The 19,505-nt window shown below is 36.2% G+C and overlaps 1 protein-coding gene across 3 annotated transcripts in view; it reads left to right on the top strand.

Annotated features, from left to right (window-relative positions):
• Positions 1 to 19,505, top strand: part of LTN1 (listerin E3 ubiquitin protein ligase 1) — a 58,405-nt gene that overhangs the window by 15,091 nt on the left and 23,809 nt on the right. For all 3 annotated transcript variants that reach the window (XR_011483490.1, XM_020903581.2, XM_070455120.1), the window contains exons 7-19: positions 934 to 1,107; positions 2,051 to 2,241; positions 3,240 to 3,375; positions 4,242 to 5,051; positions 5,742 to 5,783; positions 8,336 to 8,525; positions 9,167 to 9,406; positions 10,017 to 10,170; positions 10,960 to 11,104; positions 11,845 to 12,031; positions 13,663 to 13,822; positions 14,848 to 14,952; positions 17,832 to 17,974. Coding sequence is in view for 2 of the 3 variants with exons in the window: in XM_020903581.2 (XP_020759240.2) it covers positions 934 to 1,107; positions 2,051 to 2,241; positions 3,240 to 3,375; positions 4,242 to 5,051; positions 5,742 to 5,783; positions 8,336 to 8,525; positions 9,167 to 9,406; positions 10,017 to 10,170; positions 10,960 to 11,104; positions 11,845 to 12,031; positions 13,663 to 13,822; positions 14,848 to 14,952; positions 17,832 to 17,974 (2,677 nt within the window). In the remaining variant the exon portion in view is untranslated. The remainder of the gene's footprint in view (positions 1 to 933; positions 1,108 to 2,050; positions 2,242 to 3,239; positions 3,376 to 4,241; positions 5,052 to 5,741; positions 5,784 to 8,335; positions 8,526 to 9,166; positions 9,407 to 10,016; positions 10,171 to 10,959; positions 11,105 to 11,844; positions 12,032 to 13,662; positions 13,823 to 14,847; positions 14,953 to 17,831; positions 17,975 to 19,505) is intronic.

Here is a 19,505-nt window from a genome sequence, read left to right as displayed (position 1 = left end):
GTTTTATAATATGCTGCATACTGAATGTGGTTTCTGTCACTGTTGTGAACTTTTTTTTAATCCCACATTCCCTTTGGTTTCTGCTGTTGTGTAGGAATTCTGTGCTTTTGTTGCACAGTGCTGTGCTATTGTTAATTTTGTATCCAGCAACTCTTCCAAACTCGGTTAGTTTTATAGTTTGCCTTTAAATTCTTTAATATTTTTATAGCCTATTATTTTGCTATGATTATAGATAGACTTGGGTTACTTTCTAGTTCTTCCCCTGCCCCCTTTTTTCCTCTGTATTTATTATGTCCTCAGTACTATATTGAATAGAAGTGGTGGTAGCATGATGCTCTTAAACTATGAATTGTGCTCTTTTTTGTGTATTTACTTTTGGTTTAGAAATTGTACTTGGTTCTTTTCCAGATCTGCTGTGCTTTTTCTAAGATCCTTTTTCCTTCAGATTTCTTTAAACTTTTGTTTCTTTAAAGGTAACAAAGATTGTTGATATGAAGTTTGTAACTGACAGATAATTCTAAACTTTAAGTCTCACTCTGTTATCTTTTGTTTCTGCTCATAGTGGCTCATAGTATCTTATTTTTTGTTTGACTGTATTCAGCTTTGTACTGATTGGTATATTCGTAGGGATAATTTGAGTCCCCAAATGAAGGCTTCTGAGACTGGAGATTTCTATTTGCTTGAGCCAAAGAAGTAGAAAGTTGAATTCTTTGTGCCTTCACTTTTAGCTTGGTAAATCCTAATGTCTTTTCAGCCATGTGGTGTCCTTAAGGTTTTTTTTAATGTTAAGATTCTTAAAAAGTTTTTTCTAACACTTTTAGTTTTATTTATGGAAGGTTAGTATGGATAACCTACCTGCCATGGCCATAAATAAAAAAAATTTTTATCATATCTTTACTAGACTTTAAGTCAGCTTTCCACTTTTTCTTTCAGATCCGCTCAGCCTATTTTGAGTTAGTTTCTGCTTTGTGCCAGCGTATTCCACACTTGATGAAAGATGAAGCATCCAAAGTGAGCCCATCCGTTCTTCTTAGCATTGATGACAGTGATCCCATTGTATGCCCTGCTCTCTGGGAAGCTGTACTTTATACACTTACAACTGTTGAGGTAAGTAAGAGAGGTATGTTTAGTATATCTGGGAATACTTGTCTCCTTAATTGTGGTTTTTTTTTTCATAGTTATTTGGCTGCACTGGGTTTTGGTTACAGCATGCAAGATCTTTGATCTTTGTTGGGCACACAGGATTTTTACTTGCAGCATGTGAGTTCTTTTAGTTGGGATCTTGAGTTGAGGCACATGGACTCTTAGTTGCCTCTTGTGGGATCTAGTTCCCTGACCAGGGATGGGACCCTGGGGCCTCTGCATTGGGAGCAAGGAGTCTTAGCCACTGGACCACCAGGGAAGTTCCTTTAATTGTGTTTTAGATGCCTTACATACCATGCAAGAGAGCCTGTCAGGTTATAATTTTTAAAACTTGCTAGAAAAATGCTTTCTTGGACATCAAATACTTTAATCCAAAACTTGGTATAAATCTTAAACTGACTATAAAATGAAATAGAGTTTTTATTTTACTTTCACTTTAGTCAATATCTATTCTTGTACGGCTTAACGAAGTCAACATATCTGAATCTTACATTTAAGACTCTAGGAGATATTGAAGGACGGGGCAGCCTGTTGTGCTACAGTGCATGGGGTCGCAAGAGTTGGACACAACTTAGAGACTAAACAACAACAATAATTGCTGTCACTTTTAGAAGGCTGCTTTTTTTTTTTTAACTTGTTTAGAAAGCAGCTTTTTAAGGAATCTTTCAAGTTAAATAATTATTTTTGATCCATATTGTCCTGGAAGCATGTTGGATACCTGGCTACCATATGTAATAAATTTCTTATAATTTCAAATTTTTAGTTTGTACTGACAGATTTTTTTACCCCCTTTAGGTAAAATACTTGAATTTTATTTTTGAGAGTCTCTATGTCTTTTCTCTTGATTGGGAAATGTATGTTTATGATCTCTAATTACTATTATAATCTTTTTTTTTTTCTTGGTAAGGACTGTTGGCTTCATGTAAATGCAAAAAAAAGTGTGTTTCCCAAGCTATCAGCTGTGGTTCGTGAAGGAGGTCGGGGTCTGGCTACTGTGATATATCCTTATCTTCTGCCCTTCATCAGCAAACTCCCTCAGTCCATTACAGATCCAAAGTTGGATTTCTTCAAGAATTTCCTCACCTCGCTAGTTGCAGGGTAAGGTTGTTTGTTTATCTGGTTTGGCTGTGCTGGGCCTTCACTGCTGCTCGGGCCTTTCTCTGGGTGCGGTGCACAGGTGCCTTACTTCTCTCCTTGCGGAGCGTGGGCTCTGGGGAGCGCCAGCTGCAGTAGTCGTAGCATAGACTCAGTAGTAGAGGCATGCAAGCTAGTTGTTCTGCGACATGTGGGATCTTCCCAGATCAGGGACCGAACTTGTGTCTCCTGAATTAGCAGGCAGATTCTTTACTACTCAGCCAACAGGGAAACCCCAGGAATTTGAATTTTTGACCTTTAAAGCCAAATATATATATTTTTTACTTTTATAACTGGACAGAATGATATAGTTATTGTCATACTTAAATTTCCTCAGATTGTTTTGCTGTTCATTAAACACTTCTAAAGTTTTCAGACAATTATAATTGGAATTCTTTTTTGTGATACTTTCAAGTCTTCAATGATAGACTAGCAGAAAGTGAGGTAAAGTATTGTAAGACCCTTTAGGTGGAAATAGGCTCCTTTTCAATGACCCATTTTTTTGTATATTGATAAATACAAATGCGCACATGCAGAAAATCAACTGGTGACGTCTTCCATTAACCTAAATATAATAGCTCTTTAAACTCACACTTATAATGTCATTTCAGTGTATTTGTTGAACTTAGTAAAAGATACCCAGTTTTATTAATGATTAGAATTTTTTTCACAACACTACCATCTTTATTTGGTTAAGGCTTCTCTTTGAAATTTGCAGGTGGATTGGTTCATAAATAGAAAATAAATGGTATCTTCTGTGGACCCATTTTTGAAAATATGCTTTTTTTCAGTTCTTCAAATTTATATTCTAATAGGGCTGTATTTTGGTTGGTTTGCCTTAGTTTTTCGTTTAAGAATTTTATTTTTTAGAAATCGTTTTCCATGTCTTTATTTTGTTGTTTTTGAATTGCTTGTTTTCTTTTTCATGGAAGAATAAGCCACACGTATTTATTATTTCTTAGGCTATCAACAGAAAGAACCAAAACCAGCTTTTCAGAGTGCTCAGCAGTGATATCTGCTTTTTTTGAATGCTTACGTTTTATAATGCAACAAAACTTAGGGGAGAAAGAGATAGAAGAGATGCTCGTCAACGATCAGGTACTTATATTATAAAACTCATCACTGCCTTTGCACACTACATATAAAGAATCAAGCTCATTGTGTGTGTTCCTGTCATTTTTATTAATTAGCCTTCCTTGTAAAGATTTCATTATGATTTGTAAGTTTTTATACAGTAATGTGTATTACTGACCAGATAAATAAAATTTCTGTATTATTAGTTACTAGCATTATATACCATAGTGTCTAAGGGCTAGTTATTCTCTGGTTGTGCTAACCCTGTTTTAGAGAGTTGAAATGGAAAACAATTTAGAAGATGTGATTTTCAGTCTTTTGTGTTTTATTTTAAATTATATAATAATCATCCTGTTCCTTCTAAAATATGTAGTACATCTATCCTTTTGTGAATAACTGTGCTTAGCTTTTAGGACTAGTGATAAGAGTGGGTTCTGGAATAAGGTTCCTTAAGGCAGGAAATTAATTACTGTGATTATAGAAGCCCAGATTCTAGTTGATCTCAGATATTTAATTTTCCTTATCTTTGTAATTTAAGAGAAAGCATTCTGAATTCTTTGGGTCTTATATTTCTTTCATATTGATTTAGAAAAAAGCAAAAAACTTGAGTAAGTTCAGAAGATACAAAGAAATCTGTATTACTTGTTGATGACCAATAATCTTGGTCAGTTATACCATAAAAAGTAATTCACAGGAGAAACAGTGAAATCATTAGGCTCTTTGAATGATGTGAAAATGATTTTCCAGTTCAACTTAACTCTTTTCAGAGTTTGGGGGGAAAATCATGTTTTTCATTTATTAAATAAGAAAATTTATAATGCTTTACAAATAAGGTTCAGATTTTATTTCTCCTGAAAAGTGATCTTTTATATTTCTGCCTTCTCTTTCAGTTGATTCCTTTTATTGATGCAGTTCTCAAAGACCCAAAGTTGCAAGATGGGCAGCTCTTTAACCATTTGGCAGAAACTTTAAGTTCCTGGGAAGCCAGAGCCGATTTGGAAAAAGATGATGAAAGAGCCCGCAACTTGGAGAAAGTGCTGCTGAATTTCTGGGCAAGACTATCAGAGATCTGTGTTGAGAAAATCAATGAGCCAGAAGCCGATGTCAAGTCAGTTTTGGGTGTTTCTCATCTATTGCAGGTGCTTCAGAAGCCCAAGAGCTCCTTGAAGTCAAATAAAAAAAAAGTTGGTAAGGTTAGGTTTGCTGATGAGATGCCGGAAAATAATACGGAGAATGAAAAATGTGTCTCCTCAGAGGGAGAGAACAGTGAAAGCTCTGAGTTAATGGCTGAACCTTCTGTCTCTCCGAGTTGCTCCGACCTTATATCCCCGCTGAGGAAAAAACCTTTGGAAGACTTAGTCTGTAAACTGGCAGAGATGAGCATTAATTACGTCAATGAACAAAAGTCGGAGCAGCATCTCAGGTTTCTTTCCACCCTGCTCAGCTCGTTCTCCTCAAGCCAAGTGTTTAAAGTGCTGATCGGTGATGAAAAACAGGGCACTGTCAAAGACAAGCCTTTTGAAATAGCCAAGCTTGTACAAAAAAATCCCGCGGTACAGTTTCTGTACCAGAAAATAACCGGTTGGCTAACTAAAGATCAAAGGAAGGATGCCGGTTTCCTGGTGGACATTCTGTACAGTGCCCTATGTTGCTGTGATAGTAATGTGGAAAGGAAAGCGATTCTGGATGATCTTACTGAGGTATTATTGTTCTGGACCTTTTTTTAAAATTAATTTATTAATTAATTAATGTATTTTTGGCTGTGCTGGGTCTTCATTGCTGCGCGGGCTTTTCTCTAGTTGCGGCGGGTGGGGGCTGCTGTCTACTTGCGGTGCGCGGGCTTCTCACCAGCGGTTCTCTGGTTGAGGAGCACGGGCTCTAGGCACTCAGGCTTCAGTAGCTGTGGCCACGGGCTCAGTTGCTGCACCCTACGTGGAGTCCCCCCAGACCAGGGGTGGACCCCGTGTCTCCTGCATTGGCAGGTGGATTCTTTACCGCCCAGTCGCCTGGGAAGCCCCTGCTCTCTTTCAGCTGTAGTGGTTTATGTACTGGCGCGCTGATGACGGATGAGTAGAATGAGACCCGGATGGGGGTTATTTGGGATTGTTTCTTGACCATGAATGTCAGTTTGCAGACAGTATATTCTTGATTGGGATTAAGAAGTATGTGAGACTTCTGGGTCGCTGTCCATTAAGAGTAAATATGTTGAGATGACAAAAACTTGGTAATGAAACGGTAAGTTCTTGCAGTCTTTAAAGTTGGACTCTTTAAATTAGGACTAGCTAAAAAGCATTTTAGTTTTGTAGTGATGCCATGCTCACTTTTACTTGTAAAAAGTTTTACCAGTTACTGTTTGTTCTAGCAGATTGTTTCTCTTTTTCTTCTTTTAGGTGGAGCTGAAATGGAACTCTGTTCTTCAGATCATTGAAAAGGTACCTTAGAGATGCTGTCTTTTTTTCTGTATTTATAGGTGTAGGGAAAAAAAAAAAACTACAGCCATATTCATATACTAGTATGTGATTAGGTGTCTCTGTTAAAGAACTTCCCTATTATTGTAACTTTCTTCACATAATTCGGGAAGACTTAACGGTGTTCACCTTTCTATAGAATTATTTTTCTGGTTAGGAATATCAGGGAAAAATGAACAGATTTCTGAAAATCTAATGTTTCTTCCCTAGTGGGTAACAAAGGAAGAGTTAAATGCTTTATTTTTTATCTTAGTTTATATTTTAAGCTAAGATTTGCTCTTGTTACCCTAGTTGTTTTTTCTTCTCTAGAGATGGATTGAGTGTTTCTAGCTTTAAGTAGAACACATCAATAAATTAAGTTTGTTTTACCCTGGAGTACCATACAGGCAAACTAAACTCTTCCCACCTTTATTTAATTGCCATTTGACTAAGGAAGAAAATTAGTGATGAGAATAATAAAAAGAAGTCAAGGAACATAAACAATTTAGAAAAATTTTCTAAATGACTTAAGTATTCTTTCCTAATGAAGTTGTAAATTATACAATGTAACACTTTTCCAACCAAAGAAATATTATGGCTAGTTACCTAAAAGTTTTCCTTTTTTAAAAGCATTTTTCCATTATTTTAAAATTTTACATACATAACTCTAGTTTACAAAAGTTTTTGTTTTTTCCTGTATTTTAAAATTATGGTAAAAAAACACATAAACTCTATCATCTTTAACCATTTCTAAGTACAGTTTAGCAGTGTCAGAAGTGTTGTGTTAATATTAAGTGAATATTAGAAGTGTTAAGCATTAATATTTAAGTTATTGTGCAACCAATCTCCAATACTTTTTCACCTTGCAACATTGAAAGTCTATATGCATTAAGCAAAAACTCCCCATTTCCCCCAACAGTTTATTTTTACAAAACAAACACTGAGTATTGATTTACTCCTTTTCAATGAGAAATATAATTTATCAGGCACACCGTTTGAATTACTTTATCCAGTACCTCTCTCCAGATAGGCAGGCTACATGAAAAGCCAAATTATGATAAAACTGCTAGATAAGTCTAAAATCAGAGCAAAAGTAGTTACTAATTTGATAAGAGAAGATTGATACATCTGTTTCCAATGTAGGAAGGTACCACATAGTTCAGATATCTCTGTTTGGAAGACCTGGGCAGCATTTGGGAGTTCATAGCCAGTGTTTGCCTCTGTACTTCCATGCCTAACTGGTTTCCATATCCTTTGGTCAGATTCTTTCTGTGAAAGTGTTAAAACATTAAGAGGTTGGACTTCATGTTTTGATAACCCGAGAGACTTTTTATTCAGGAGTTTACTTTCTGGATTCTATAGATTGGTTTTTATTTGGTAAGCTGCCTTAGGAAAGCCAATATTAATAGCCATCTAAATTCTAGTTTTTCTTATGTTTTTATGCAACTTCTTACTTTATGAGCAGAGTCCTAAAGCCAGCTTCTTTAAAAACAAACCTGAATTTTGTAACCACAAAGGACCTTAAAGATTTTCTAAGTTAATGTTCATTTTTTAAATTAGGAAATAGGTCTGGGTTGATTAAGAGCTTTGTATAAGGTCATAAAGCCAGAATAGTGATAAAGCTTGGGCTAAAATAAAAGCTCTCGTTACCTACAATATTTTAAATAAGGAGATAAAATAGTTTTTCAGACACTACCCAATCCGCATTTGGATTTTTTTTTTCCAGATTGCTTTGAAATGAACCAGGTTGCAAATTCCTTTCTTCTCAGCCCTTAAACCAAAAGAAGCTCTGGGAACATGGATCACCATGCTTTTGGGGGTGGATTTACAGTTTTTTTCCTTGACTTCCCTACCCCGTGAAAATAAACCAGTTGCTGTCAGATATCTGACCTCAGTAACTATTTCATAAAATTTGGGCAAATAATAAGTCCCATTGTTCATATTGAAGTAATTTGCCACTATTATATGTTAATTATTCTTTAATTTTAACAAAATTAATGAATAACAATTTAACATTTGTAGAGCATTTTAAAATCTGTCTTTGAAGTTCATCCATTCATTATTTGTTGAACATATCTACAGTGTTGATAGCAGGTATCAAAGAAGTTTAAGACAGTCTCTGCTCTCGAGGAACTTACAGTTTCATTGGAAACAAGACATACACAGATGAAACATTATTTGCTCTAGAAATTCAGAGAAAAGCAGTGATGAGTATGGGCTGTTATGGGAGACTTCACAAAGCAGGTGGGATTTATACTGAATATAGTAATGGATGTAATTTTGATAAATAAAAGAGAGGGGAAATATTTATGGTTGGGAAGATAGCATGAACAAAACATGAAAGTGTACATAAGTGAGGCTTAGTGGGGAGTAGGGAAGATACCAGTTTTCTTAGCATTTGAGGAGGAGAAGTAGGGGGTAAAGTTGGGGCCATGCTGATGAAGGGAGGTACTCAGGTGCAGGTAATATTTTGGGCAGGTACACTTTTTTTTAATTAATCTTGATCCTAATCTTTGCTATGATTTTTATGGTTTTAGGCATGCTCTAGTTCAGATAATCATGCTTTAGTAACGCTGTGGCTCAAAGGAGATATCCTTGGAGAGAAATTGGTAACCTTGGCAGAGCACCTTTGTAACAAAGACTTGGAATCCACAGTATCTTCTGAACCTTACTTCTCAGAAAGATGGACTCTTTTAAGCTTGGTGTTATCCCAACATGTTAAAAACGGTAAGTAAACATATGGCTTGTGTTTTCAGTAGGAAGGGAGTCATTTTTTTCACCTTTTTGGGGGGATTCCATGTTATTCAGTTAGCATAGTATTAGTTGAAAATAGCAGGGTTTAGTTCATTCAGATATCTTAATTTTGTAAACACCCTGTTGTTCAGTTGCTTGACTATGCCTGGCTCTTTGCAACCCCATGGACTGCAGCATGCCAGGCTTCCCTGTCCTTCACCATCTCCAGGAGTTTGCTCAAACTCATATCCATTGAATCGGGGATGCCATCCAACCATCTTGTCCTCTGTCGTCCCCCTTTCCTTTGTAACATGATTTGAGATATTTATTACTTTTAGTTTTATATGTTAAAGGGATTTGAATTTAACTGTTCACGCAAATTTTGTCTTTTTTACTTAATTTAAAACTTTTTTTATGTGAGGGCTTATATGTGTGAGGGAACAGACTGATTTATTGATGTAGTATTCTTCTATCTAATACATAAACACCTTGTTTTTTAAAAAACATGGAAAGACAAGGTGGAATATTAACCCAAAGTAAAGTATTAAAATGTACCAATTGAAAATGAAAAAGATTGAAAGAAAATTCACTGTTAATATTATTTATATTTTGTCTGCCTGAATTTTTTTCTCTAGATTACTTGATTGGAGAAGTTTATGTTGAAAGAATTATTGTTAAACTTCATGAAACTTTATCCAAAGCAAAGAAATTGTCAGAAGCTGAAAATAATGACTCATCAATGTCTTTTATCTGTGATGTGGCCTATAACTACTTCAGCTCAGCGAAAGGATGCTTGCTAATGCCATCATCTGAAGATTTATTATTAACTCTCTTTCAGTTATGTGCTGAGAGCAAAGAAAAAACACATTTGCCAGGTAATAGCCTACTGCTCAAATGTTTTGTTGGGATTCTCCGGCTCTGACCTTCATAGTGTAAGTGCCCAGGCTTTATTAATTGAATCATAATGTGTTTGCCAGTTGAAAGCATTTTGAGTAAAGGGCTACAAATCTTAAAACAGTTTGAGCTTTAGAAACCAAGTTTCTAAACCAAAATGAATGTGGACGTTTTGTCTCAAGTTCTGACTTGATGTTGAGGGAACTGTTTAGAAGCTGCTGTGATAGATGAGTTAGTCTTAACCCCTTCACTCGTATCTGGCAAGTTGCTAATTTCTTGATGCCTCAGTTTCCATATTCATAAAGGGGTATATTAATATCTCATTCTCTTAATAGTTAGAAACATTCAGTCTTGGTATATATTAAAATAAAATTGAGATTCTTACCATTTTTACATTTATATGGCATGAACTAGCTTGTACCATCACATATTTATGACATAGTTATTTTGTTTTGGCAAGCAAATAATAGTTTTATGTTTTCTTAATGGTACCTTAAAAATCTCAGAACTACAGTGAGTGCTTTAAAGTATTTGTATTGCTGATAGTTAGTTTAGAGGGACTACAGATTACTGTTGACATCTTGATTTTAGACTTTATCATCAGTAAGCTGAAAAATACTTGGCTCTCTGGTGTGAATTTATTGGTTCATCGAGCTGGTGACACATATAAACAGAGCACCTTCCTACGTTTATCTGCTCTGTGGCTGAAGAACCAAGTTCAGTCTTCGACTTTGGATGTCACAAGGTAACCTTTTTTTGATGCTCCGTTGCAGAGTATCTCTTTAATAACTGATCATTGCCCTTAAATAAGATTTCGTGATTAGTGTGAGTGCCTGTGAAAAATGACTTGTTAATAGAAACCCACAGTATTCTAAGAGAAGATCCAAATAGGTTTTTCCAAAACGATTTTGTTTTCGTGATCATCCATTTGAACTCAAGTCACTGAAGAATGATTTGTTTTCGCTTACCTGCCAAACTCCTGACTTATGGTCACGGATGTGACGTGTTTCTATCCTGGTCTTGCACTGTTGTAGGCTGTAACTCTGTAACCTCGCACGGCCACCACAGATAGTGATTGTCTTTCATTGTTGGTTTTTTGGGGGGTCTAGTAGCCACTGTTGTAAGTGATTGAAATTGTAGGTTTTTTTCACATCTCGTACTTAAATCTATAAATTAAAAAATGAAAACTAAGAGAATGCATCCAGAGCTGCCATGGTTGGGTTAAATCTTTCTCTGAGTATCGTGCTCTTTTCATGAAATGAAGTAGCTGTATTTCAGAAATAGCTGATCTGAAATAGGTCTCCTTCATTCCGAAATAGAAACAGCACGATTTCAAATTATGAATGTTGGATGAAATCCCCTGTTTGATTGTGTGTCAGTCATAAGAGGAGGGTGGAGGTGTCACGTACCTTTATTTTCATTTGTCTTTTTGCTCAGGTAAACTGTTATCTGCCATAGGGTATTTAATGTATACCTGGGTGTTCAGATTGGTTTTAGCATAACTCAGCAGTTAAATTCCTTGCTTTATTTTCAGTCTTCAGGTGCTTTTGTCTGCTGTTGATGATTTGCTAAATGCTCTTCTAGAGAGTAAAGATGCTAATCTCCTGGGAGTTTATATTGGAAGTGTAATGCCAGACAACAGCGAATGGGAAAAAATGAGACAGTCTCTTCCCGTACAGGTTTGTTTGATATTGGAAAGTGCTCATATCATTCTAAAGTTTGGATTTCATGCAGGCTTAAATATTTTATTTAGGAAAATAAAAAACATAAATGAAATGTGTATCTTACTTTCCCTTTCTGCCTTTGAATGCTCATATATTGGATATTTGATATTTACAAGACAGCAGTTGACACAACAGTTGACAGGGTACACAGTGAATAGGACATAGTTCTGTCCTGAAGGTACCCTCAAATACACATGTTGATAATTTCTGTTGCTGCTGCTAAGTCACGTCAGTCGTGTCCAACTCTGTGTGACCCCATAGACGGCAGCCCACCAGGCTCCCGTCCCTGGGATTCTCCTGACAAGGATACTGGAGTGGGTTGCCATTTCCTTCTCCAGTGCATGAAAGTGAAAAGTGAAAGTGAAGTTGCTCAGTCATGTCCAACTCTTTGCAGCCCCATGGACTGCAGCCCATCAGGCTCCTCTGTCCATGGAACTCGCCAGGCAGGAGTACTGGAGTGGGCTGCCATTGCCTTCTCCGGATTTCTGCTAGTAGAAACCAGATTTCTCGGCTTCTGTGCTTTTACTAGTAAGCTAGCAGTAGCTTCAATTTTGAAATTATTCTAAGAACATTTTGAAGATATTCTACTAACTTCATTATTGTTCCTTGTCTTAATTGTGTAGGTAGTAAATAATTTAGACTGTTGAATGATTTTGTATATAATTTAATTTTTTTGTTTTTGTTTTTTTTTACAGTGGTTGCATAGGCCTCTTTTAGAAGGAAGATTAAGTTTGAATTATGAGGGTTTCAAAACAGATTTTAAAGAGCAAGATACAAAGAAACTTCCCAGCCATTTGTGTACTTCAGCATTATTGAGCAAAATGGTATTAGTTGCACTGAAAAAGGAAACAGTCTTAGAAAATAATGAACTTGAGAAAATAAGTAAGTATATATGAGCATTCATATAAATACATATGTCTTGAATTAATTAAAATGAAATTATTTAAAATCTTGAATTTAATTAAAGTTAATTAAACTTTTGAAATAATTTTGATGATACTTTTAAGTTTTTAAAGAATGAAAAATCTTCAGCTCCTTTAAATTATTTTAGTGATTAGAAATTGATGCCTCTTAAGAGATGAGTGTTAAATTGCAAATCAGATGTAATCATACCAAAAAATCTTGCTATAGTCTTGTTATCAGTAGAACAGAATTTAGTGGCTCAGTTGGTAAAGAATCCGCCTGCAATACTGGAGACCCAGGTTCAGTCTGTGTGTGGGGAAGATCCCCTAGAGAAGGAAATGGCAACCCACTCCAGTATTCTCTCCTGGAAAATCCCATGGACAGAGGAGCCTGGCAGGCTGCAGCCCATGGGGTCGCAAAGAGTTGGACACGACTGAGCGAGTAAACCACCACCACAGTTAACTTGAGCTGGCATGTCGTCAATAAAAGCAGACCCTGCAGCACATAACCCTAAGGAAAATGGTTAAACAAGTCTTGTGTTTCATCAGGGATTCTGAATTTTCAATTAATTTTTTTTTTTCAGTTAATTTTTGGATCAGTACCTTTGTATAGGGCTATAATTTTTTCCCCAGCAAGTGGTCATTCAGATGTTGAATTTCAAAAGGATTTGGAAAATGCCCCCCATTCTAGGAAATGGTATAGCGTTGCAGGTAGCCATGTGACCTATACAAAATAGTGTGAAAGGTGGAGGACTTGAATAAATTCCTGTGTTGGGCTTGGTTGTAAGGCCTCAGTGGAGTATGGTTCCTTGCAGAAGAGAATATATGCCCTGTGGAAGAAAGCAGGAACACCTCTTATGGTGAGCCAGCTCCACCTGCAGTTAAGATCGAGGAGCTTAGCCTGCTATTTACTTTACTCACTGGGCAAATCTGTTCAAAAACAACATTGGGAATTGGGGTAATAAATTTTGTTGTTTTCCTTAATCTGGAGCTTTCAAGGGATGGGGTTAGATTTTGAACCAGGTTTCAAGTCTCTCGACTCCAAAATCCATACCTGGAGAGTTGTGACTAATTGTGTATTAAGAACCTGTGATATGGCCAGATTTCGTGAAACTCAGTCATTTAATTCTCGCAGCCATCCCCTGAGGTAATGTCCTATCCTGGTTGATAACAGTGTATGCAGCTCTTTTGAATCCAGACAGGTCTGTCCCCGAGGCCCTTCCCTGTGTACTGGGTCACGCTCTTCCTTTTCTTAACACGTTGACTTGAACTTCTCAGGTCTTGGGTCCCCTAGTTGTTTATCCTGGATGCAGCTTCTTACCATTTGTGGCAAAAATAGTAGGAAGCTGCTTCTAGCATCTCTGATAACTTCGGTTCCTGTCACTGTCTTAACTCACCAGAAAAGGGACCAAGTAAGGTTTGGGAGAGGAGTGGTGTTTTGTGTCAGATATGCTCAGTTTTCATTATGATTGTATATCAAAGAGCTGGAAATTGTTCATAGATATTTTAGAATTAGTGGGCACAGCAGTGTTAGAGAACAGGAGACAAGTGAGGACAACTGGAAGGGCTGTTCACAAAGTGCACTCGATAATGTGCTATCCATTCTGTTAGTTGCAGAACTGCTCTATTCATTGCAGTGGTATGAAGAATTAGACAATCCACCTGTTTTTCTAACTGGATTTTGTGAAATGCTTCAGAAAATGAATATCACATATGATAACTTATGTGGACTTGGTAATACTTCTGGCCTTCTGCAGCTATTATTTGACAGGTAGGAATCCTTTTTCAATTTTTATTTGACAGGTAGGAATCTTTTTTCAGTTTTTATTTCATGACTCTCTTGCTAGTTTATGGTTTTGTGTCTGTAAAATGTAAGCTCACTTCATGCTAATCTTTGAATCAGAGGGTTGTTCTAAATTAATCTGTCATTAATGATACATACTTTGTGGGTACTAAGTACTTGATTTCTTCTTCTGGGGAGATATTTGTACTTTGCATGTGTTATTAAATCCATGAATATGATTCAAGGGGCAGGTGACAGTGAAAGAGAGTCCTATTCCAAAAAAAAAGAGAGAGAGTCCTGTAGAAGTTCTTTTAATTTGTCATGTGTAACCCATCCTTCCACTTAAATTTTACCTTAAATTTCCAAGGTAAAATTTAACCTTTTACCTTGTATGTTATTTATTGCAGGTATCTCTTAATATCGTAACCACAAAACCCTTGCCCCTAGATGAGGAAGTAGGTATGAAAACAGTCATCATAGAGGTTATAGTGGTCTGATGTTTAGCTGGTTGAAATCACCCTGTTGAACTGCTTTCTCCTGAAGAGTTTTTCATTTGCCTGTAGTATTTTTCATATGCTTTGCAGTATGAGAGGCCTCAGGCTGAACAGGTCTTCCTCTCCAGCCCCACTCCGCTTACTGACTCTCAGAACTTTGCTCAGTGAATGTTAATAGCCTCCTTGGTTCCTCAGCTTCAGCAATCCTTGGTCTCCTCTGGGTCTTCTCTGTCCTCTTTGCGGCGGCAGCCTCTGATCCTCCAGCTTAATCCCTAAGGTCCTCTGCCCTGTTGGGATGAAGGGGCTTTGAGATTGCCTTGATGAGAGCTCAGTAAAGGAGTTTCAGAAGCCTAAGTTGCCAATCCTTTTGGTAACGGCAGTTATTTACGTGCAAAAGTACTGTGTGAAGTGATACTCTGATAAGGTGTTTTATTTAGTTCTGTAACGGGAATCCAGGTAAGCAAGTGTTTCAAAATATTAAGTATACTTTCAAAAGAGAATTTTTTTTTTCTTTTTTAGATCCAGGAAAAACGGCATCCTTTGGTCTCTTATTATTGCTAAGCTAATCCTTTCCCGAAGTGTTTCATCTGATGAAGTAAAACAACATTATAGGAGAAAAGAAGGGTATTTTTATTTAAAATACTTTTACTTTGAAATGTATTATGATTGGTCACTCTGGCAACCCTTGACTAACAACCAGTGTGTAAGGAATCAGGAAAACAGGTTTAGGACATGAGGAAATTAAATGAAAGAATATAAGACTTAAAGACTATAAAACAGTTCCAGTCATTTTAGGTTGAGAACCTATCTTTTTTTAATAGATGTTTTTAACCTTATAACATTTTGTTGAAGAATTTTATATGTGCTTTTAAATAATTAGCATTTGATAAGCTTATTCTCTTTTTCCCAGAAGTCTCTTGGGTAGAATCTTTTTCCCTCTCTCTTACAGCCTTCTTCTGTCCCTTTATTTGCTAAATGGAAGTGATAAGGAAAGTTACTTACTCTTAAAAATAAGGATCATCCCACTGAAGTGAATTCTAAAAAGACAGTAAATATATTCCTAAGGCAAAGAAAATAGATAGTGAGGCTGGACATACTAGAGATTTGCTCGAGTTGATTATATTAGAGAAGCTGAGCATTCAGATTAAACACTTACCTGAAATTTACCAAGAGGCATTTTGAATTTACAGATTTACCAAGAAGAATTTGGAAATTATATATATATGTGTATACGTATGTGTGTGTGTATGTATATATGTCCTGGCACAGTAAAATTGTAAGCTAAATTTTGATTTTTTAAATCTTTAATTTTTAAAATTTATTGTTTTCAGTTTAGTTAGTGTGGATTATAGGTTTACATGCAATTATAAGAAACACAAAGAAATTCTATGTACATTTCACTTAGTTTCTTCCAAATGGTACCATTTTGGGTAGCTTTCATACAATTTCACAACCAGGAAATGACGTGGACACCGCCTGCTGACTTGTGACTTGAGTTAGCTTGCGCCCACCTGTGTGTTCTGTAGACCACATGTGACCACCACGTCCCAAGACACAGAATAGCTGTTCACGAGGATCCCTGTGGTGCCCTTTCCTGCCACAGCTGCCTGCCTCCTGCCATTCTCATCCGCTCTGCCAACCAGTAATCTACTCTTTCTATAATTTTCACCATTTTAGGAATGTCACACAAATGGAGTCATACAGCATATGATCTTTTGATACTAGCTTTTTTTATTCAGCATAATTTAAAATTGTCTTCTGTTTACATGCATCGTAGGGAATTAGCTGAAGAACTACTGGAACTAATTACAAGTGAGATGGATATATGCTTGACATACAAAAGTCAGTATCTTTCTTATTCACCAGTACTAATCAGTTTTAAAATGGCATAGGAAAAAAGAGATTCTTTTCATATTGACAACAAAACTGTAAATACTTAGAAATAAATTTAATGAAAAATTACAATTGTAAAGCTTAAATAAAGATCACAAAAGTGGGAAGATAAATTGTAAAGATTGTTGTATCTAATTTCAGTGTAATGTTAGTCAAGATTTCAGCAGCATTTTTTGGAAAACTTCACAAACTCTTCCAAACATGGTATACGTTTAAAGGAAAAAATGCTCAGGAATAGCTAGGAAATTTATGAAAGAGAAAAGTGAAAAGGACTTGCCCTACCAACACAGTGATTAAGCAGGATGAAACTGGTGAATAGATGCATCCTTGGATCAAAGTATGGAGTCCAAAAACCAATGGACACATAAATTAAAATTTAGTTTTTGATACAGGTGGTCTTTCAGATCAGTGAGATAGGAAAATTGAACCTGTGTTTGAAAAAAAAAGTGAGACCCACTCCCTTCCTTACATTATACATGAAAGTAAGGTCCAGATGAAAATTAAATGTAATGACCGGTTCTATGAAAGGGTTTGGGGAAAATAAGAAACGGTACACTCTTGGCACAGGGAAGATCTTAACCATAGCCCAAACCCAGAGTCCAGAGGAGAAACCATCGGCATCTGACTGTGTAAGAGCAAAAACTGTGTGTCCATCACCAGATGGGTGGGTAAGCAAAACGTAGCATACATTGTAATGGAGTATTATTAAAATAAAGCCTTAAAAAGGAAGGAAATTTTGACATACTAAAATGTAGATGACCCTTGAGGACATTATGCTAAGTGAAACAACGCAGTCACAAAAAGACAAGTACTGTATGATCCCACTTATATGAGGTGAAAGTGTGAATTGATCATTCTTCTTTGAAGAACAACTTGAAATTATCAGAATATAATACATTCAGATCCTTTGATTTTGCAGTTCTACTTCCAGGAATCTAGCCTAAAGAGGTGTTTGCACATATGCAGAATAGTACCTGCTCAAGAACAGTTATTATAGTGTTATTTGTAAGAGCAGAAATTTGATGGAAAAAACCTATATGTTCACTAATAGAGAAATATTTAAATTATGATTGTATGGAATATTTTGGTTTTGTTTTTTATTTAGCTATGTAGTTTTAAAATAGAATACTTTGTACCTGTATGTCCTGCTGTAAAGCAGTCTAGAAAGTATATATAAGTAGCAGGTGACGTAAAATTTAAATACATAAAACCCAAGTGTATATATGCACATAATGAGTATCAGTTCATATGAGCAGTATGTAACTGGTCCTCTTTAAATTGGATCAATTGTTTCTTAAAGACATCATAATCATGTACTGTTTTGTATAATTAAAAAAAATCATCCATGGGGAAAGTTATATATGCTTATTTTTTGAAAGTTAGAAACATGTGAAAAGGACAAGCAGAAAAAAATAATTGTCCACAGTTTCATCAAGTAGAATCAGCAAATGTCAACCTCTTTCATAGTTTCTTTCATTCTTTTTCTATTCAGTTATTTTATATAGTGGAAATTCTAGTCTTTTTAAATTGTATGAGTAAGAGGAATTTTATGAAATAACTAAATATTTAGGATAAATATAATTCATACCTTTTTTTTCCTCTTTAAACAGCTTTTTTCCGCTAACAGAAGGTAATATGCATACTATTCAAAGTCTCTGTCCATTTTTGTCAAAAGAAGACAAGAAAGAATTCATTGCTCAGTGTATACCTGCCCTTTTGTCCTGGGCCAAGGAAGATGTTTGCCGTATCAATGGTTAGTTACTTGGTAATAAGTATTTCATTAATTTACTTATTGCTTGAGATGAAAGAAGTGTTTTTTAACATCTAAATGCAACTCTAACAGAGATAAATTATAGCAAATTTTTTTTCCTAGTTAATATTCTTGCTGCATAACAAGTTGACTCAATAGGCTAAGTGTCATTCATTGGAGAGTGACTGTTATTTTGCAGTGCAGAAATGCTGCAGCCCAGGGAAAGGTGTATAACCACGGGTACCCTCTAATCTTTTCTGTACCACGTGTAGCTCTCCTTAGCTGTACATCATTTCTCCCTAGTCAACCAACCAGTGAACTTACAAAAGCAAAAGAGGAAACAGCTTTTGTTATGTTTTAAACTTTTCGGACATTCTGTACTCTTGTTAGTTCATTAGCTTGCTAATTTAACAACACTTATTGAGTCCTGACCATGTGGCAGTCCCTTTTGTAGAGAAGATAGATAGAAAGTTATATGATAACTGATACAGCATAAAGATATCATATGTGCGGAAGTGCAGAAAAGGAGTTTTCCACTTTGCTTTGAGATGTCAGTGGCTCTTTCACAAAAAGAAATATTTTAGCAGTGGTAAAAGATACTTTGCTTTATAGTTAGAGAAAGGCATTCCAGGTATTCAGAAACATAGAAGTATGCAGATAGCTTCATTTTGGTTGGATTTAAGGTAGAAAGTTGGGGACAAAAGTATTAGGGTGCCCAAGAATATGGATCTTGAGAATGGTAGGGCACAGATCATAAAGGCCTCATTTTGTGAGTTAAGGAGTTTGGACTTTAAGTGGTAGGAAGTAAGGAGTTATTGGCCCAAATTAGGTAGGAAAGTAGTCAGACTATCATATTCACATTAGAAAGATTATCTTGACAACTGTGTGAAGGATGGATATGGGAGAAGAGAGAAATTAGGGGTAAAAGACTACAGATAGAGAGCCATTTGAATAATCAAAATGAGAGGTAAGAACTCTTGAATCAAGGTACAGATGGAAGAGTAGAGATGGAACTGAAAGAGGTTGGTTATATTTCTGGATTGGGCAGATGGAAGTGCCATGAGGCCTTGTGGGAAACCCTGCCAGGAGCCTTGAGGGCTGGACGGAGGGTGGCGAAGGAATATACAGAGAGCTGATGTTAAGTTTTGGACACATGAGATTATACGATTGAGGTGGCTCTGGAATAAATATTCAAATGGGGATTGTCAGTAAGCAGTAAATAGGCTGTTGGCCGGATGGAAATACTGCTTTCAGAATCCGTGTCAGGTAGGTGGTAGTATAATCTGTAAATGAAGATGAGCGTGCTGGGGGGAGTGAAGCGTGAAAAGAATATCAAGGGAACAGCAGGACGTAGATTTAAGGGGTATGTGGGTAAAGGGACACTTGAGAATAAGGACTGGAGGTTAAAAAAAGCAAAAGCAAGAGTTTAGGTAATATTTATCACCTGTTAAATGCCACAGCTCAGATGAAGTTAGAGACTGAAATGTGGAATGAATAGTGGTGATAGTCTGTTCTTAAGGGTTTGGTAGAAAGG

Source organism: Odocoileus virginianus, chromosome 25 (genome assembly GCF_023699985.2).
Source record: "Odocoileus virginianus isolate 20LAN1187 ecotype Illinois chromosome 25, Ovbor_1.2, whole genome shotgun sequence".
In the NCBI taxonomy this organism is placed as follows: Eukaryota; Metazoa; Chordata; class Mammalia; order Artiodactyla; family Cervidae; genus Odocoileus; species Odocoileus virginianus.
Note: the sequence above shows the minus strand (reverse complement) of the source record. Positions and strands in the feature narration are given on the sequence as shown.